This window comes from Ananas comosus, linkage group 7, assembly GCF_001540865.1.
Source record: "Ananas comosus cultivar F153 linkage group 7, ASM154086v1, whole genome shotgun sequence".
NCBI lineage: Eukaryota > Viridiplantae > Streptophyta > Magnoliopsida > Poales > Bromeliaceae > Ananas > Ananas comosus.
Window position 1 is genome coordinate 1241480 of NC_033627.1, and position 19808 is coordinate 1261287.

The window sequence follows — 19808 nt, forward strand, 5'->3', positions numbered from 1 at the left end:
GTCTCTTCTTCCCATGATTGGGGAGATTCGGTTGTCTCTCAACGTAATCTTTGTTAGTTGTGTACTTTACCAACGATCCAATAACGTACGCGTTACGATCATATTATTAAGTCACTATAAAAAGTGGTGATATAGCACTAAAATTTTCGATCAGAAATATTGATCTTGTTGTAGATAGTATAAAGAATTTTATATTAATATTTCATCTGATTTGAATACTTTTACACCGTTAAACTTGAAAACGGTAGATATCAACCATTAAAAATTAGTGATTTTGAATTCTTTCGATCACTAGGTAAATGATATGGAAAAATCGCAAAAATTATTTTCTAGAAACTTCAAATACCCTAGATCAAGTTTAACGGAGCTGATCGTCGATTCGAAAATTCTATCATCGAAAACGGCTCAGGAGCATGGAGGCCTCCATGTATATAACTAGACTGGAATACTATTAATAGCATCAAGCTATTAGTGTTATTAGTTTTTTAGTTCTTGAATTGAGAAATGTATAATTAGGATGATGTAGGCCCCAATAGTATCCTTGCCGGACTCTATATATATATATCAAATTTGATTATTTTTCAAATTAAAATTAGTAAGAGATCCATTTCACACATTAAACAACTTAATAATTTGACGGGTATAACCTTATACTTACTGTTTACAAACAAAAATTCTATGGGAAACATTATTACGACGAGAATATTGTCAAAATCATCCTTCGTTACTATTTTGACTTAAACACTAGAAGTGATGGACGGTATATTTGATGATCTACAGATGGGGATGGTGTTCCATAAAAATTTTGTTTGCTACTTCAATTGCATGAGAGTGTTATTTGACGTCAACCATTAATTCCAAAATTTCGAACAATTAAAAATACGCAACTAATTTACTTAAAGTGTGTAGACACAACGCCCACGGCTGTCTCGATTGTAACTCGGCCGAACCAATCTCACGCTACTTCAAATATAACTCGACCTGACCTGACCTCCCGCTACAGAGAAGAAGGGTACTAACCCCTCTAAGCCAACAGAGAGTTGCATTAGAAACAATCAACACATGAAATGGTTGCTAGGTTATTGCATGCGCAATGCTAGTATAATAATTCAGTGCATGTGGCTTAATAAATGAAGCAGGTAGTTTGCTATCTATTTCTCAAAAAAAATAATAATAATAATTCAGTGCATGTGCGTATACGTATATATGCATTCAGATATTCTACGTATCTCTTTCTCCTTCCACATTAAAGCACAAGGAAGGAGAGTTGGCGTGTAGCAAAGGGACTGCAACAACACAAACCACTGTTACAATGCACACCAACCCTCAGGAACAGCTCAACAAGAGTGAGCAGTAATAATGGTACAAGTGAAACAACCCAGCTCTACCCTCGTGTCTCTTTCTGGGAAGAATCCTCACACCTGGTCCCCCTTATTCTTTTGATGTAAGTTTTTGAGCCCTTTGCCATTTTTGGCAAAGAGTTATGAGTTCTTTCTCCCTCTCTGTCCTACACACAATCAGAGCCCATTTATCACATCAGATACGGCTCAAAAATAAATTTAGCCTCAGCTGCAGTAACATACAACTCAAAAATATTTTTAATATATTTACTTAATGTGTACGAACGAATGTGAAAGATATATATAATTAACATATAAGAAAAGATTGGATTTTTTTTTTTTTTGAGAGAAAAAGATAACAAGTTACCTATTTTTTTCATATTTTTCAGAAATAAACTCAGTTAGAAATATGAAGCAATAAAACTTCAAACTTGGCATCTCGAATACTAATTAGATATGGTCGGTAATCTATTGAGTATCTGTTTGAATATATTGAATCTATTTGTTTACTAAAGTATTATCTAAATCGTGCTATTAGAATAATGCTTATTCGTAGTCATGTAATAGAAATTGCTCAAAATATCAGTTTTATATTCTGTTTCAGTACAAATTGTAGATTTTTTTTTGAAAAAAACTAAACCATATTTCACCTTTAATTTGCTCTGTTGGAATAGTATCTGCCTTTTACTCGTGCTGTCTCTTCTCCCTCGTCTTCTGCTGCTCCTCTTTTATGCTTTATAATATAATTTTTGTTGCTTAGGCGCTCATAAACCTATGCTTCTGAGTTTGTTCTGCGGCTCTGAGATTTTGCGTCGCGTTCTCTCCTCCTTGTAAAAGCTCTGCTCCACTGCTGTCCTTTTTTTTTTTTATTGGCTGTTGCTTCCCTGTCCCAATCTCTGTTTTCATGTGGTTTTCAATTACATTCAATACCTGGCTCAGCTGCATATATTATTGATTCCCATTTAATCCCCTCTCTGCCCCCCACTCAGAAACAGAGCAACATAGAAAACAGAGTTGGAGCTCCCCTGCTTTCTCGTTCATCAAAATGAGTCATCTCCTTAGCCTTCTCTTGTTAGTACTACTATTAAGCTCCACCCAAGATGCACACTCACTTCAAGGTATGCTTCTTCCCAAACTAATTTCCTCTCTCTTTCTCCTACATAATAACGTTATTTGGCACTTGTTCGAAACACGAGATCAGATAGGATAAGATAGAATAGAAATAGAGTTTAGCGACTCAGAGATACGACGGGCTGTAAAAGTAACAACGGGTAGATGGTAGAATAGAACGAAAGTTCTCCGTGCAATCCCGACCTCTCAGATGTGACTTGACAGGACTATTTGATGTGACAAGATTTTTCTCACTACTCCAGCACCTCTTAGTTGCAAAACCCCTCTGCTCGCTCCAACACCGTCCTTTCATTTTAAACTATCTGATCCAATCGGTAATGACGCATTTGGTTTTGGATTAGGTGGAGAAGAGAAAACGGGGAGCTTGAGAGCTTTGATAGGATCGAGACCGCCGAGATGTGAGGGAAGATGCATGTCGTGCGGGCGTTGCGAGGCGGTGCAAATGCCGGTGATTCCTCAAGAGAAGAGAGCAGATGGTAAGGATGATTTCTACAAAGTTGTCTCTTTTAAGGATGATGGATCCAACTACAAACCCCTGGGCTGGAAATGCAAGTGTGGGGACATTATCTTTAATCCATGAAGAGTTTCTGCTTATATGAGATTTGTGTATAATTAATGCTGCTTTGTTTGAATGATGAGACCACTTCTCTCTCTCTCCTTCTCTCTCTCTCTCTCTCTCTCTCTCTCTCTCTCTCTCTCTCTCTCTCCTGTAATAATTGTGTATTCATCATGTTTTGCTTAAGCTCATCAACTTTGTGTTATGCAATAGTTTCATATGGAATTTTAGCTGCATTACATGTAAATCTTTACATATCTTTGGAACACTTATCTTTTCATTATTTAGCCATCTTTCTGAATCTAATCAAAGTAATTGTAGTCAGTACGAGATATTAAAAGCACTGTTCTTTATTTAATATGACATTCTAAGTGAGATGTTTCTAGTTCAAATCCATATCTCTCTCTGTTTTTTTATTTTTGCGTGGGTAGCAGCAGGGTGGCAAATGGAATGTGAAAAGATGGGTTCATCTTCGATTCAAGAAGAAGGATAGGGGCTTATCAGTTGTATTCAATCAGACACGCTATCTCCTTCTCCCTGAAACGTCATATCGAGTTTCGAGCATAATAAAATCTACAGTACATGAATATCTCCAGTAAAATTAACCATTGTTATATATACTCCAAAGCGTCTCAAAAATGATAATAGTAGAATTTCTGGTAGGAAATGTTATATAAAATCTACAGTATCTATTTAACAATAGTTTAAATTGTTCTTAAAGCGTGCGATGCTTGCGAGATTTAATCCTCGTATTTTTCACAAAGTGCAATTTGCGAGCGAACGATAAAAAATATGGATTGTTATAATTTCATTTGAAGTTTCTGAAAAGACGGTGTGGCTTCAATATGGCCTGCTATGTTCTAACTGAAGTGAAATTTTTTGTGAGTTAGTGCATGAATATGCAAATTCATGGGGGAAAATAGCTGATTATGTAATTTCAAAATAATTGTATCGTTATCGTTTTGGAGTTGTGGGCTCGATCAGTGACTCAGTCGCGTCGGCGTACACAGAACTGGACGAAAGTAAAATTAAAGATGACGGTTGGATCGATGATGCAATTAATCATAAAGAGGAAAAATCTAATTACAAAACAATTCGGGGACTAAAATGAAAAGTTAAAGGTTGTGGACCAATCACATAGACGTGGTAGACAAGGTCCACCATATTTTCCATCGGCTCCTCTCTCCTTTTTTTAGATTAAGCCGCATATTGAGAAAAGGGTTCGTTGAATCGAAGAGTCGAAAGGTTAGAGAAGAAGAAGCGAAGCTCACATGGCGGCGCCCATGGCGAGATCCGGTCTCCGATCGCTGATCGATGCGGCGAAGAAGACGACCTCCTCCCCCTCCACCAAGAGGGCCTTCTCCTCCTCCGCTCGCCACGACGACGCTTGTTCGTCCTCCTATTCCCCCCACCCCCCCCTTTTGGATTCTAGGGTTTGCGTTTTGTGATTGCTTGGACTCGGATTGATCGCTTTTTATCGGTTTCATACAGACGAGGCTGCGAAATGGGAGAAGATCGCGTACGCGGGGATCGTGACCTGCACCATCCTCTCCATTTACAACTTGTCCAAGGGCCACCCTCATCATCCCGATCCCCCGGTATGATTGATTTCGTGGATTTTTTTTGGATTTGATGCTTTAATTTCGGTTGTTTTGTAATGTGATTTTGTAAAAAAAATGAGATCTTTTTGCAGGCGTACCCGTATCTGCACATCAGGAACAAGGAATTCCCCTGGGGTGAGTGCCCTGATCCCTTATGTCATTTTGTCCATGTTAATTTGGAATGGGATTGTATAACTTGGCTGTGTGGTAATCGCTATTTGAAAAATGTGGTCGTACATTGTTGATCCGAAAGGTTACCAAGGGATGGTTAGGGTACGGATGTAATTATTATCAAATTTAGGGAATAGATTGTTTTTGAGAAAGAGGGCTTAGTTGTTGTTTTTGAGAAAGAGGGCTTAGTTGATTACCTCTCGACAACGGTACGAAACTTGATTATGGCGTCTGTTATTGAAAATAATGGAAGGACTTTAGTTGTTTCGAATGTAAAATATTGGGCAATGGACATGTCAAGATAAATGGCAAAAATTGATGCATCATTCATCCATATGTTCATGAAATTTTTAGTTGTCTTGATAGGAGTAGATTCGTTTGATACTGATTATGGTCTATCAGAGGTATGTGTGAAGGCAATGTGTTCTTCGCAGTACCGGTAGACAGTTTGATTCAATATTAATATGGGACAAGTAAGGCCTACAGTTTAGCATGTTGAATGATATCTCAGAGCTGTGACCTTTGGCACTTAATTTAGTTGCATGATTTCTTAAATTTTTGTTTTTATGATAGATCACTGGAAGCTTTCTCTTCAAATAAATATGTGTGATTTTATTGTCTGTTAATAGTCTGGAATTGACATGAGTGATTGGTTATTGTTGCTGCACATCTTTCTCTCTAGACAAGCTCATAAACACATAACAGAACGGATGACTAACCACTATAGGAAACACTAGAACTAAATGTAACATGTTACTGCATTCAACTCCTTATTCCTCTTATAGCACTTGCTAAAAATCTACAAGAAGAATTCTTCTTGAGTTGAATTAAGAGGACAACAGTATAGCCTAATGAGGAATGTTAACAAGTCCTTATGAAACTGATTAATGAGTATTCATTTTGATACAGCTATTTAGTCTTGAAATTTTTGGTTTTTGTGTATCACTGTGTAGATGTTGTCTATGGTCTTTCCTATGTAGGTTTTGTTTTATGCATCTATTCCTTATTTGTGGTAACAACCTCATGGCAGAGTGCATTCAGATCTCCTGTTTCTGAAAACTCTCAAAGAATTTGTGGAAGACAAAAGTGCTTGTGACAGTAAAGCAACATATGCTTAAAATTATCATATATTTACCTCCAATCTCTGAATGGACAAGCAAACTTAATAGGCATTGCATCTTCTCAAGCCGAGGAGCTTTTGACAAGAAGTTCTCTCTGTTGGCATTGTATTTGAAATGTGATATACGGTATTCAGCAAGATAAGATCTCGTTACATTTTGCACACAGTTTACCTGTTGAATTATTAATGGGCGAGATTCTAATTATTGTTTTTGTTGTTTCGTAAGTTCCTTTTTGCAATAGCTGGTTGGACTAGAGGTCTGCTACAGTTTACTTTTAGTTTGTGATCATTCGTACTCTGATTCTCTAGTATTTATATTCGTCTAACTCCTCTTCGGCACCCGGTTTCTACATTTTGCAGGACCTGATGGCCTTTTCGAGGTGAAGCACGCCGAGCATTAGCACACTCTACGGGCGTTCTGCTCTATGTCTGACTATTTTCTCTAGTCGATCAAGTGAAATTTGGCATGCCTGCGGCCAAACCAAATAAAAATTCTTGAACTCTGGTGTTGAAAAATTAGTTTGAGAGTTCACCTGTTGTCCTTATGTCTATTTTCTGGCAGCAAATCGTTGTAAGATGATTTATGCTTTGATTTCTAGTGGAAAACATTATGCTTTTGTGGTAGAATAATATTCTGATTAGTGCATTTGATTTTCATTTATAGTGAGTAGTTATATCTTTCATGCAAGGTTGTGTGTTAATGGCATACGTAGCAGATGTATTGAATCTGTTCAGATTCTTCGACACTTAATTTGTCAGTAACAAATTCATAACAAATTCAGTGGGGCTCTGTTAATATCATAAGTTGTCTGAATCTGACGGTTAAAATTAAAATCACTCCAAGATAAAAAGCGAAGTAAAACAAACTCTCGAAATTTATAACCTGTTGGTACTCTTCAGACCTGGAACTTTTTTATAGGCAACCGAACCCACAATTAGGATCGAGTCAAAAGCAATTGCGTTTAGTGCGAGCGTACCATACATGACCAACCAACCACTAGTATTAGTCAACTATGAATTCTATATACTTATATTTTTTTGATTCTGAAACTCGGATGTTGTCAATGGGTTTCGTCAACTTTGCAATGGCAATATCGCATTCTACCCTTTTGCTGTGCTTCTTTTTCATACTCTGATCTCAATATTTGAACTTTTCCCCCTAATTAAGTTGATCAATTTGAGCACTTTTGTAGCAAATGTAACGAAGTTGACGAGCAATGTAATGTCAAATATTTCTAGCAATGTAATGCTGAATTATGAGTAAGTTTTCTAATTTCTATAGCAGGTGCAAACAAGTTAAGCCATAATACAGGTCTCAGCAAGAGCAGCAGAAAAATGCCTTGTAAAATCTAGAGAAAAATTTCACCAACAAAGAAAAGAGAATGCTGAAATTTTCACACACATATATCCTCCTAAGATTCGGCAGAGACCAAATTTGTCAGCAAAGTAGCTTAGAATAAAATCTGCATGTAATAAGCTGTTATTAATTGCACTAACAGTAAAAAGGTCGTGGTCTCAGCATTTTCTTTGTTAACACGACCTATTTGGACCTTAAAGATGCTCTTTATTTGCATCTTACATTTCTTAATCTTCAAAACTATGGGATAGCAGGGAGTATGTGTGTAGTATAACCCTCTAGTAGCAGAAGTATTACATTCACTCAAAAGTATGCCAACGTGACCAGAACATAGAGAAACAAGATATGAAAACCTATCCTTTAACATCAGTGAGTTAGAAACCTCGCAACGACCCCGTGAATGTAAACCGTCATTCTGCGGATTTGTCTTTGACATTCTTCACTTCATTTTCGACGGCAGGTAACGTCGGCCGATCCGTGCGATCATCTTCGACCGTAGGGGTTGCATCTCCGTTGTTGTTTGTAGCTAAAGCGGACTGATTTTCTGAACCATCTTGCGAAAGAGTTGTGTTCGATTTCTCATTTGGCTTGTCCAAGCTGGGACTCTCCAATTCATCATGAACTCCACTCTTGATGGAAGTTGCATTTTCCTGCGTCGACTCAAAACTACCACTATAATTTTGTTTAGCAAAAATTTTGGCTGTAGTATCAGCTACTATAGAGTTAACAGGCACTTGTTCATTGCCATGAACCGATCCCTTGGTATTGTTCACACCGACAGCTAATTCTTCCTTATCACGAGCAGAGCCCTCGACAGTTTGATTCGCAATCGGAATCTCTTCAGCCTTAACATTTGGATCATTATTTCCATCGCGCTCGTCATACTTCGCCAATATAGTTAGCTGCTTCTCATCTTCCTCGTCGCCGCCGTCTTCAACTTCTTTACCGCGGGTATCTTTGTGCTCCAAATGAGGATCCTCTTTGCGGTCTCGACTATCTTTATCCTCCTCTTGTTCGTCCCCCTCATCTCCTCTCTCCATCTCCTGCTCGTCGTCTTCTTCTTCCCTCGTCTCTCCATCACGGAATTCATATTCGAGCTCAAGTTCCTCCTCGTTCTCGTCGACAGCCTCATCTAAACTACCGAATTTTTCGTCGAATAAGAGGCCCTTCCTGCCCAATTTTGCCAACTCCTCATTCGAGATCTCTCCATTGTTCGTGCCGAACTCTTGTTTCTTGTAGTAAGAGTGGTTCAATTGGAAAACAAGCCATGCGCAAACCGCGGATAGTAGGAACACTTGAAGAACATGCTTCACCTTGAGCATCTTGGTCCTTTGGATCCTGCTAGGTGATTGCTTCAACATGGTTGAGTGTACAATAATTTCCTATCTCCAAATCAAAAATCTTTCTCCTGTAACCAAAATTAGAGTTGATTTTTCCAATTTTAGTACTTTTTTATTTTCAACAAATGCCAAAAAGCTTCTTTTTTTTCACCACCGTAAACAAATTGCAAAAACAAAGAGAGTATCTTTACCTATTAGGACAATTTGCAATAATAAGGAGGCCACATATATAGCTGAATAAGCTACTAAAATGAAAGATTCAACTTGAAACAGGGAAAAAAGAAAAGATAAGAAAAGAGAACGGTAGCAAAAAACACTTTTGAAACCGATTAAAAACCCACAAAAGAAGTACTCAAAAACTGAAGCATTAACACTTAATTGAACAAACAGATCATTAAGTACAGGTGAGAACCCACATGGCAAAATCTATGAAAAGGTAGCTTAAAAGAAAAGGAAAAAGAAAAGAAAAAGAGAGGAAAAAAATCCAGAGAAAGAGAGAGAGAGAGAGAGAGAGAGAGAGAGAGAGAGAGAGGTATACCTGAAGAAGTGTTTTAGTAGAAGAGAGAGATAGGAAATGGAGAGGACTCAAAGAGGGAGGGTGAAAGAGCACTCTCCAACTACTTCTTGTGGGATGGTACTTAACATATGAGAGAGAGAGAGAGAGAGAGAGAGAGAGAGAGGGAGCGGAGTTATATAATGTTATATGAAGAGAGATTTATTTATGAGTTGTAATTAAGAATGAAAAAGAGCGAGAGGCTGTTTAATCGGTTACTAATTAAGTGATATAGTACCACAACAAAAATCGCTGAATTTATGGTAAAGTTGCTTAATTTTTTGACGCTCTTTTTATTTTCTAAAAAATAATTTAATAGTTAAATGTCTGTTTAGCTTTACTAGTGCACAATTTTTTTTTTTTTTCAATAACAATAATTTTTAACATACTGGCGGTTCCTAGCGTAAACGGTAAAAGACTTAATAGTTGATACCGAAGGTCTCAAATTCGAATTCTAATTGATTCACATTTCCAGCTAAGTTTATTTCTTAATTGATTCACATTTGCTTAAAATTCTTCGCTTCTCGAGCAATAGGAGTTTTAATATATTTATATTCTCTATAACTTTTATATTTTTTTAAATATTAAAATTGTTATTACGCAAGTTAAGAAATTATAAAAAAATGTTAGTAAACTTATGACTCCATTATAAAGAATAGTACTCTTACAATATTACCAGTTAGAAGGACTTCATCAATTACATACTTAGGCAGAAATTATGAATAATCCGTTAAAATAAAATCAAATACCTAATCATCTTTTATTTCAAATAGTATAATTAATTAAGAAAAAACTTCAAAAATCCCCCACGTGGTTTCGTATTTTTTACTTTAGTATCATGTGGTTTAAAATATATCAATTTGCTCCCCTGTGATTTTATTTTTCTCTTTTTAATATCAATGTTATTATTTTTTTCTTAAAATAGTGACAAAGTTAAAATTAAAGGATACTAAAGTAAATATTCGATAAATCTAGATAGGTATCTGAAGTTTTTTTGTATATAATTTAACGAAATATTAAGAAAAAAACTGTCAAAAAGATAAAAATAAAATCACATGAGGGTAAATTGATACACTTTAAACCACAGAATACTAAAGTGAGAAAGTACGAAACCACAGGAGACTTGTAAAGTTTTCCCATTAATTAACTATAAATCCATCATTTTAATTATAAAATTCCTATAAAATATTATTAAAATGTTATAAATTATTAACATGAACAACACTCTCACAAAAAGAAAAAAAAAAAAAAAAAAAAAAAAAAAAACTATGTGACGCGGTTTGGTGTTGATGCACTCCTTAGTCTTGTCGGTCCACGAGCACTATCTATGCACACTCCCGAAGACTTTGGACTCTGTGTAGTGGATTTAGAACCGTAAAAAAAAAAAAAAAAAAAAGAAGTGAAACCTAAATAAATAATACTTATTTCTCTAATCCCATTCTTTTTCTGTTTTTATCTTTCCGAGTAGTAAAAATAATTATTTTTCAGAGTAAGATCTAGTATGGAATTGCAGTGCGAAAAAGCATTTATTATCATATTTTGAAACAGTCAAAAAAATAATTAATTGTATCTAGCACAGCTGGCTATAAATTTGATAATTCGTATTTGAGATTTCAAATTTGAAATTCAATTTAATAAAACTAGTAGGTTACTATCTTTCTTTCTTCAAAAAAAAAATCTTCAAATTTAAAAATGATTTTAATTTTTGTCACTATAGTTTTATAGCATTATGAGAGAAATACTTAAAATTAAGTACTTTTAGGTTATGAAATATTTTAAAATACAAAAATGGATGCGTTTATCTATTGCCATATCAATTTAGGCCTAAACCAACCGACGCTACTGTTCCCAGTGATGGAACCCCAATGTTAAAAATATGAATACTATAGGTTTACGGAGTGAATACATTAATCTACTTAAGTGCTTGGCCAGCTAATTAACTATATAATAACTAGAAAAAAACCTGATGAAATACAGTGGAGATGGAATGCGAGATTGTGTTTCGCTGTTAAATCAGCGTATTAATCGATGAGTGATGGAGGCACACAGGCCGTCCTTCTACAAAAAATTTGGGTAATTAAAATATCGTCTAAAGTTAAACTTTTTATCTAGTTAGCTCTGAAGAAGCGCCTACCTACAATAGACAACCTGTTTAAAAGAAGTTGATCCGAAAACTAACAGTATATTTTTTACGGCGATGAATTTGGGACCAGCGATCATCTGCTCGTGGGACATGTTCTTGGCGGATATTTCATGTTTTATATCTTAAAAAAAGAATTTATCTTGAGGTCTGTTGAGGAGGTCAGTGGAGTTTGGGAGCTTATGCTGGAAAACAACACTCAAGGAGCAACTGAGAAAAATCTGGCTAGTGTGCCGATTTGTTGGTGGATGATTAAGTGAGAAAGAAACAGGTAATTTTTAGAAATTAATTTTTCAATACTTTGAATGAAGCGGGTAGCATGCTACCTTTTCCTCAAAAAAAAAAAAAAATCGATACTCAACTCATTTGAGAAAATAATAAGAAAATGGACTGAGCTTTATAGCCTAAAGTGACATTTTTTTTTTTCACTTCTATAGCTACTTAACTCATTTGAGACCCCGTTGTCTCAACTTTATATGGCAGAATTCATTATTTTAATAAATAAAACGGGTAACGTGTATCTAAAAAAAATAAAATAAGAGTGCTTATGTAACCTATCTATCAATTACGAAATCAATGTATATTCTCTTAAGTTTAGAGACTATATATGGATTCTCTCTCTCCAAAGCGAATGTTACTTCTCTAGAGAAAAGCAAATACGGAATTAGGGAAACGTCATTCCCTATAGAGCTACACTTGGAACTTAGCATTTTATTTGAACATTAAAACACCCATAATTATTGGGAGTCAAATAATATTCTAAGTAGGGAGAAATAACCCATTTGGAATAATAAAAAGGGAAAACTTTAAAAACCCCCCTGTGGTTTCATACTTTTTCATTTTAGTACCCTGTGGTTTAAAATGTATCAAGCTAGTACCCTGTGGTTTTGCACTTTATCACTTTAGTACCCTGTGGTTTCACACTTTATCACTTTAGTACCTTGTGATTTAAAAAACTATAGGGTACTAACTTGATACAAAATTAAAACCACAGGGTACTAAAGTGATAAAGTGCAAAACCACAGGGTACTAACTTGATACACTTTAAACCACAGGGTACTTAAGTGATAAAGTGAGAAACCACGGGGTACTAACTTGATACATTTTAAACCACAGGGTATTAAAGTGAAAAAAATTGAAACCACAAGGGGGGTTTTTGAAGTTTTCCCTAATAAAAATATAGGGGCAATTGCTTATTTATTCCTGAAAAATTTTCGACTTTTCGATTTATTCCTCTTAGAAGGCTAATATTGAAAATACCCCTCATACGTTCCAATCTATTTCTAATATACCTTTAGAGTTAAAATCTGTTAAGTAACTCTGTTATCTCTATAAAATTACTATTTTGCTCTTTCAAATATACCCTTCTACCATCACTTTCTTTCTTATTTGTCCTTAAAGTCAGGGATATAAAAAATATTTTGACTTTTGGTCTTTTCCAATATACTCCTCTATCGTCACCAATTTTTCTTATTTGTCCTTAAGTTAAGGGCAAAATTGATATTTTAATTTTTTTTAACCGTGGTAGATATTTAACTCACGTTTAACACAGGTTAACTTAACAGGAGATAACTGCGGGGGTATTTTACAATAACGGTAGAACATATGAGGGATATTTTAGAAAGAAAAAAAATATAAGAATAAATCGGATATTTGCAAATATACTAGGGGTATGTAGACAATTATTCCTAAAAATATACCAAAATGCTAATCATAGAGTTACGTGGATTGCATAATGAGCCGCGAAAGGATGCTTCTTCGAAACTATTTACTGTAACTTGCGCTTATGTTTATTTTTATAAATAAATAAATAAATAAAAGGTGAAAGGGTGCTTCGAATCAAGTTTACCTGGAATGGCTCATTATGCATCTGATCAATGTGGACAACTAAGAACATTTTTGTCACATTTGTAAGCAAGTATTAAGTTCAGTATTTAGCTACATTGTATCGATACGTTACCGTGGCGACCGATTAGGCGGGTGATCATTTATCCTCGATTTTCGTGCCGTTCGACGGATATTTGTCTCCCTGCGGCTAACGCAACCTAGTTGACAGCAAACTGGGATCTTCTGCATTCATGACATGAGGATTTTCAGCATCATTTTTTAACCATTTTCGCAAACATTAAAAGAAGCTAGTCATCTTAAGATTACGCGAATTGAAATGACTAATCCCTCGATCAAACTATATATATGATCTTCGGTTTTGCGCTCTTCCCATTCTCATGCTCACCGCAAACGAAATGTTGAGCAAAGGCAAGGCCTCGAAGGGAAAGCAAAGAATCGAATTGAAGAAGATCGAGAACGAGAATGCGCGGTACGCATCTTTCACCAAGCGCCGGACGGGCCTCTTCACCAAGGCCTGCGATCTTGCAACGCTGTGCGGGCCGGACATTGCGGTGTTGGTGTTCTCCCCCGTGGGGAAGTGCTACTCCTTCGGTAGTCCCTCGGTGGACCAGGTGGTGTACCGGTACATGTCTGGTTCCCCACCATCCTCTGCGGGCACGAGAAGTGGGCCGACGAATGAGGTGCAGAAGTTGAACCAGGAACTGATGGAGCTCAGTAAGAAGCTCGAGGCCAGTGCGGCGCAACAGGCCGTGCTGCAGGAGAGATTGAGAGTGGCTGCCCAAGCCGGCGAGTGTAAGTGGCTAGAGAATGTGGAAAGGCTTGGCCTGGAAGAGCTTCGGCGGCTCAAAGAGTCGCTGGGGCAGCTCAAGTCGCAAGCCGACAAGCGGATGAATGAGCTACTCCGAGGCGGAGGGCCTTCGTCTTCCACGACAGGATCTTCGAGAACTGCATTGACCGTTACCCCCAAAAACATGGCGAATCCATTTGAACCGATCACTTTGTATCCAGACGACTCGTCCGGTGAGGGCTTTGGCTCAGCCGGCTTCTGATCGAACCATCGATCTTCAACAAACTTTACTCGTCTCATTTGTTTTCCAGGTGCTTGTTTTTCTTCCTTTTTGGGAAAAGTAATCTTTAACATAGTTTGTTGAAAATGTTACATCTACATCACCCATTTTTTGGCGTTATTCCTAACTAAAGTAAACCGAAATTAAGATACTTGCGAGTCTCGCGGGATGTATCTCTAATTGTACCACAATCACAGCAACATCCCGAAGAACAACAGAATCCAAAAGGAAATAAAAAGGTGGTGCAGGTAAGAGAGAAGATAATTGAAAATTATGGCCAATAGGAAAGTCCCACTTTGCCAATTTCTTTAATGTCGAAATCTTCATAAAAATGCAAAACACCACCTGCAGTTATAGAAAAATATTCACAATTGCTAAGTTTATCACATGCAGGTATATGGCGTTCATGGATTAAACTAATCAACTTTAGTAACTCAACTCACATTCACAAACTCTATGAATTCCATCCATAATCACACTACTTTTACCTCAATCTATAATAAGAAGAAATGCACAAAAAGGTCAATAAGTGGAAAGAAATGCTTGGATAATCTGAGGCAAATCATAAAGTTTTATCTAAACGAAACTTTACCGGACAGTAACATAAAACGGACGTAAGCACAAGATTATAATATAATTCACCCGTCAAGATATTCCATCTCAATAGTAAACCATTCATTACAATGTCATTTCTTTCCCTCAAAAGGAAGCATTATAACAATTATAGAGAGAGACCCAACATAGAGGAACAACTTGCACAGAAGAAGATTAAAAAGATAACAATGCTAAACTGGTACCATTTTTCTTAAAAGTAAAACTAAAACACTCTTTTCAACAACAACATAGAAGGAAGCAAAACACACACAAGAATAACAAGACAGAATACTAGACTGGACTCTTTTAGCTAGGAGGAAAACGACCACATTATTTTCGACAATCCATGATAATAAAAACACCAAACTTTCTTGACGCATAACTTAGGTGCCTAAAGAAATAAAGCCAAGCATCTATCAGAGAAAGATCACTTGGTTTGCAAACACAATACCGACTGAGAGTCTTATGATAGTAGAATACTCGAGCCCGCAATTTAAACCTGCCAACATTTTCATGTGGAGGTGTTAGGATTTCTGTTGAAGCCGCTTGAGCTAGGGTTGAACCCACCATCCGATTCTGGGTTGAAGCCAGCGGAACTAGGACCGAAACCACCGCCCGTGTTAGAGCTGAACCTGCCAACTAAATTAGGATCGGACCCACCTGTTGGGTTAGGGTTGAAGCCACCCGAGCTAGGGTTGAAGCCACCCAGTAGGTTAGGATGGAAGCCACCCGAGCTAGGATTGAAGCCAGCCGGTGGGTTAGGATGGAAGCCACCCGAGCTAGGATTGAAGCCACCAGCTAAGTTAGGGTCAAACCCGAACGAGGGGCCAAAGTTAGGGTTGAATCCACCATAGGTGTTACGGTTGAACCCACTAGAGCTAGCATAAAATTGATCCACGGGGTTTGGGTTGATGATAGTTGATGGGGGGTTAGACCCACTTGATCCAAATGGATTTACCATTTGAATCGGTGGGACCCTGAGAGTGGTATTAGAAGAGGAAGAACTCTCTCCTGCTCGACGATTATTAGTCGTGGTTCTACCAGTTGGCAGCCTTGTATAGTTGTCAACTCGAACAACATTTGATGATGATGATCCCTGACCGCCGACCAACTCGTTGGATCTTGCTTCCGCCATGAGCTTGACCCGGCCAAGCGCCGCTGCGAGACGTCTCAGCTCGTCTATATTGAGTTGGTCCACTTTATTGAGCCATTGGCACTCTTGGCTCGACTCCATCGCTACCCTGATCCTCTCATCAATCGCAGCCTTTTGTGCCTTACCAGCCTCAAGTTGCCTTGCTAGCTCCATGTACTCCTGGTTCAAACGGTTAATAACTCCCCTCTGATAGGCATCCTGGTTGGTTGTCGAACCAGAGGGACCTGAACCACCAGGTTCCGAGCCCAAGGGATCCAAACAACCAGGAGCCGAGCCAGAAGGACCTGAACCATCAGGAAATGAGCTAGTCATGCTGATGGCCAAGTTGGAAGGACCGAAACCAGGAGTCGAGCCAGAGGGGCCTGAACTAGCAGGAATTAAGTCGGAGGGAACTGGATCACTAGGATCCAAACCGACTTGACCTGAAGCAGTCGACATGAACCGGTCAATGACCGGATCCACAGCTGGACTACCAAAAGAATAAGGTCTACCTGCAGGTGAGAAGACCACGACTGCAACATCAGCACCACAGAGAGTAGAGAGTTCACTAGCTTTTGAGAAAACACCATTACGACGCTTAGAGAAGCACACTTGACGAGCATCCTCATTCTCTATTCTCTTTAACTGCACCCTCTGCCGACCCCTACTAACCCTGTTGTTCTCTGCCATTAGGATGAACACTAAGAACTGATTATAAAATAAGGCGAGAGACAAAGGAGAACAAGATAATGTGGTAGGTTTGAAATAGAAGAGGCAATGGTGTTGGATTTATAGGGGAAATAGAGGACAAGAATTCAATGAAGTGACTAAATGCATGAATTGGCATGTAATTGTCTTTGACCTTTGCTACTAATTAGTTTCTATGTACTATTAACTATTTTGCAGCTGACACACCTGTCATGAACAAACGATGTACGAATTCTCTGGCGATATAAGATGACAATCGATAGCAGAATGTATGGTTTTTGATGGAGAGTCATCTGGTACATAAATCTGGATGAATCCCTTAATGACTTTGCATATTTAGCCACGCGGGAATCAAGAGTTTCCTATAACGGTATTAACGGTCATTTAACGGAAACATGAACGCGGTCATGTTTTGCTACCATATCCTTCATGTATATAGATATCTAGCAGTTACTCTGTAAGTAAAGGAGTGGGTATAACCAACCCAATGGTTTATATTTACTACATAAATGACTCGCCAATTTAGGCATTTCTGATCCTCAGTCATATCTTTTTCTAGTGAGAAGGACCTTAAACACAAGTCATGGTTGAAGAGCTGCATATGAAAGAAAAGTCAGATTTTATGAGTAAATCAATAGCTAGCATTAGATTCAACGACTTCAGTTACCATTTAAAAAGTAATAGAAAGGCACTTGACATGATAGTAATGAAGTCACAGTAAACACACGTCTTCGTCTTGTTACGTGATTCCAAATATGGAACAACTTCGAGGATGGCAAATGAGAAAAGATAATATGTAGTAAAAATGGAAATCGTGTTACTCAAAATTGCCCACAACATACGGCAAATTCTTCTCTTGACCAATTCTTTATGGATAACAAACACTATTTCTAAAGCTTGTGTTTAGTAATCTTGCTTAGATAAATTGTCCTCAGATATATATATATAGATCGTATTTATAATCAACGAACTTCAAACAGTTCAAGTACGGACAACACAACAGTTTTCCATATTTGTACATACTATATACAAGAACAACATATTAGATAAGGATATTGACGGTTACCGCAAGACGAGTCATGGTTTGACTGTTCCTGCAACAGAAATCTCGCCTCTACAAAGTGTGGTGATAACTTCTTTTCTTCCCTACAGCAGAAAGGGAATCGTTTTTCTATTTTAACTTAAATAACTCTCTACTGCATTAATTCGACCAAGATCACGATACGAGAAAGAGGGCCCTATGCATAGGCAATATCCTCTCTGATCCAAGTACACTAATGTAAACAAGAGAAACCTAATGATAGACGACTGTATCAGTAACATCTAAGTTATTGATAGATGACTGTATTTTCATTTCTGATCTAATGAGTAGACAATTAGTAGACTTCAAAGGAGCCATGCAGAGATAGGTGGATCAAGAACCTTGAAGAAAAATCGTTCACTTGAAAGGTAACAAAAAACAAAGTAATGCTTATGAACTTCGAGATAACTGAAATACTTTCCAATATTCCGCATTACTGCAGCATATAGATTGAGCCTTCAACAACAATGAATTACACATCAAGTTCTAAGATTAAAGAATAAACCCACTCTATTACTCTTCTTATAAATATCATCTGCTGTGGAAGAATTGCTTAGTGGTCCTGGATCTCCACCTAAGATGAGGACCTCACCTGTTCCTTCATCTTCAGAGTGAGACACTACAGTTTTCCTATTGTCCAGGCATGACGGCACAATGATATGGAAGAAGATCATAATTTCAGTAGTCCAAAGAAAAAAAAAAAAAAAAAAAAAACAGAGAAAGACTGCAAAAGGTCATTTCAAATGATCACTCATTGGCCTTCTTCTAAATGAATAGAAGCTAGATGCACAATCACAAGAAATTTCAAAACAAAAAAGATAAGCATTTTCTTTTGTGATATAAGAACAGAGCACGCAGCAACACACGTTACCCATCAGCATTAGCATGTAGCTGCATGGGAAGATAATTTAGAGTACGTTCCCATAGTAAATGCTAAAAAATTTCATTCAACAAAAAATTACCTTACTCTCAATAGTACTTAAATGTGGTATGCTGTCCAAAATTTCTTCCAAACAGTGACATTAAGACCATCTTTTTCTAATTCAAATTCGTATTGATAGTAATTATACGCTATCTAAATTAGGAGTCCACAGCAAGGTAAGTTTCCAAGATATTACCACCTTTCATTGAAATATTGAATACCACACCTAATGTGGAAAAGACGACGCTTCATTCATACCAGAAAATCTGATTTACATTTTCGTGAGGCACAACCTTAGATTAACAACTTCTCAATTGCATCCTGTAAATTATAATACTGGGTCAGTAACATTGTTAAAGGATAAAAAACAAAACAAAACAAAAAAGTCTACGTAGAAAGATATACTAGTTAGTTTAAGAACTACCTTAAATTGTTGTTTTTGAGTTTTTAATTGTTCCCTTGCTAGTCACAGAGCAAGCTACAACAGGTCTCGTAACACCGCAAACTCGCCCAAGAGCTTGCTTGGATGGGACGAAGATACAATGCACATTCTGGTACGGCCAACCAAGCATGTGTATTAGATAGGGAAACAAGCTTAACATCAAAAACTTACCTATCTTAATATAGGAATGTTATTGCAAAATAAAAAACAATGAACCCAAATAGTGTTAAATAATACGAAACAACTGCTATTCTTTAAGCTTTTAGAGTACAACGGTTGTTCTGTATTATTTAACACGATATCAAAGCAGGAGGTCTTGAGTTCGAGTCACGCCTCACTGCTAGCATTATCAATTTTCTCATATTTAATTCAAGTTCATGTCATGGGTCTTGCCAATAGTCTCGAACTCATAGGTGAAGTGTTAAATATAAAAATATTTAAACACCATTCTCTACAAGCTTCAACTTTTAGAGAATAGTTGTTGTTTCGTATTATTTAGCAAATAGTCGGTGATAGTAATACTAACAACAAAAGCAATTGTAACTATACTTCTCTCGTCTATTGCCCTACAAAAAATTCAAAGTTGGAACCTGCACCTGCTCTAAAATTAAATTGAAATCATAATGAGAAATAAGAGAGAGCCTAGGCCATCGATAAACTCAAACTCCAGGCGACGCAGTGAACATTTTTGACCCGTGCACATCG

General features: G+C 37.1%; 5 protein-coding genes across 6 annotated transcripts; 3 read left to right on the top strand and 2 right to left on the bottom strand.

Moving 5' to 3' along the window:
* LOC109712360 (EPIDERMAL PATTERNING FACTOR-like protein 2) lies at positions 2382 to 3166 on the top strand. The gene is made up of 2 exons (XM_020235887.1): positions 2382 to 2458; positions 2813 to 3166. The coding sequence occupies exons 1-2, from the start codon at positions 2386 to 2388 to the stop codon at positions 3049 to 3051; spliced, it is 312 nt and encodes a 103-aa protein (XP_020091476.1). The 5' UTR covers positions 2382 to 2385; the 3' UTR covers positions 3052 to 3166.
* LOC109712309 (cytochrome c oxidase subunit 6a, mitochondrial-like) lies at positions 4234 to 6580 on the top strand. Its single transcript, XM_020235802.1, has 4 exons — positions 4234 to 4416; positions 4519 to 4625; positions 4721 to 4763; positions 6280 to 6580. Exons 1-4 carry the CDS (start codon positions 4299 to 4301, stop codon positions 6318 to 6320), a joined length of 309 nt encoding a protein of 102 aa, XP_020091391.1. The 5' UTR covers positions 4234 to 4298; the 3' UTR covers positions 6321 to 6580.
* LOC109712476 (high mobility group nucleosome-binding domain-containing protein 5-like) lies at positions 7371 to 9258 on the bottom strand. 2 transcript variants are annotated; one of them, XM_020236056.1, is made up of 2 exons: positions 9155 to 9258; positions 7371 to 8684 (listed from the first exon to the last, which is right to left on the bottom strand). In XM_020236056.1, exon 2 carries the CDS (start codon positions 8635 to 8637, stop codon positions 7687 to 7689), a length of 951 nt encoding a protein of 316 aa, XP_020091645.1. In that variant the 5' UTR covers positions 8638 to 8684; positions 9155 to 9258; the 3' UTR covers positions 7371 to 7686. The 2 variants fall into 2 exon arrangements, with proteins under 2 accessions (XP_020091645.1, XP_020091646.1); XM_020236057.1 differs by lacking the exon at positions 9155 to 9258 and adding an exon at positions 8808 to 9108.
* LOC109712723 (agamous-like MADS-box protein AGL29) lies at positions 13553 to 14206 on the top strand. Its single transcript, XM_020236466.1, has one exon. It carries the CDS (start codon positions 13553 to 13555, stop codon positions 14204 to 14206), a length of 654 nt encoding a protein of 217 aa, XP_020092055.1.
* LOC109712724 (serum response factor homolog B-like) lies at positions 14837 to 18413 on the bottom strand. Its single transcript, XM_020236467.1, has 3 exons — positions 18257 to 18413; positions 17725 to 17829; positions 14837 to 16633 (listed from the first exon to the last, which is right to left on the bottom strand). The coding sequence occupies exons 1-3, from the start codon at positions 18411 to 18413 to the stop codon at positions 15330 to 15332; spliced, it is 1566 nt and encodes a 521-aa protein (XP_020092056.1). The 3' UTR covers positions 14837 to 15329.

Coding starts and splice junctions, on each gene's coding strand:
- LOC109712360 (XM_020235887.1), top strand. CDS start 2,386: ATGAGTCATCTCCTTAGCCTTCTCTTGTTAGTACTACTATTAAGCTCC. Junction 2,459..2,812: donor AGATGCACACTCACTTCAAG/GTATGCTTCTTC, acceptor GTTTTGGATTAG/GTGGAGAAGAGAAAACGGGG.
- LOC109712309 (XM_020235802.1), top strand. CDS start 4,299: ATGGCGGCGCCCATGGCGAGATCCGGTCTCCGATCGCTGATCGATGCG. Junction 4,626..4,720: donor CTCATCATCCCGATCCCCCG/GTATGATTGATT, acceptor ATCTTTTTGCAG/GCGTACCCGTATCTGCACAT. Junction 4,764..6,279: donor GAACAAGGAATTCCCCTGGG/GTGAGTGCCCTG, acceptor TACATTTTGCAG/GACCTGATGGCCTTTTCGAG.
- LOC109712476 (XM_020236056.1), bottom strand. CDS start 8,637: ATGTTGAAGCAATCACCTAGCAGGATCCAAAGGACCAAGATGCTCAAG.
- LOC109712723 (XM_020236466.1), top strand. CDS start 13,553: ATGTTGAGCAAAGGCAAGGCCTCGAAGGGAAAGCAAAGAATCGAATTG.
- LOC109712724 (XM_020236467.1), bottom strand. CDS start 18,413: ATGATCTTCTTCCATATCATTGTGCCGTCATGCCTGGACAATAGGAAA. Junction 17,830..18,256: donor AGATGATATTTATAAGAAGA/GTAATAGAGTGG, acceptor AAGTTAAAATAG/AAAAACGATTCCCTTTCTGC. Junction 16,634..17,724: donor AAACCATGACTCGTCTTGCG/GTAACCGTCAAT, acceptor TCCTAATGGCAG/AGAACAACAGGGTTAGTAGG.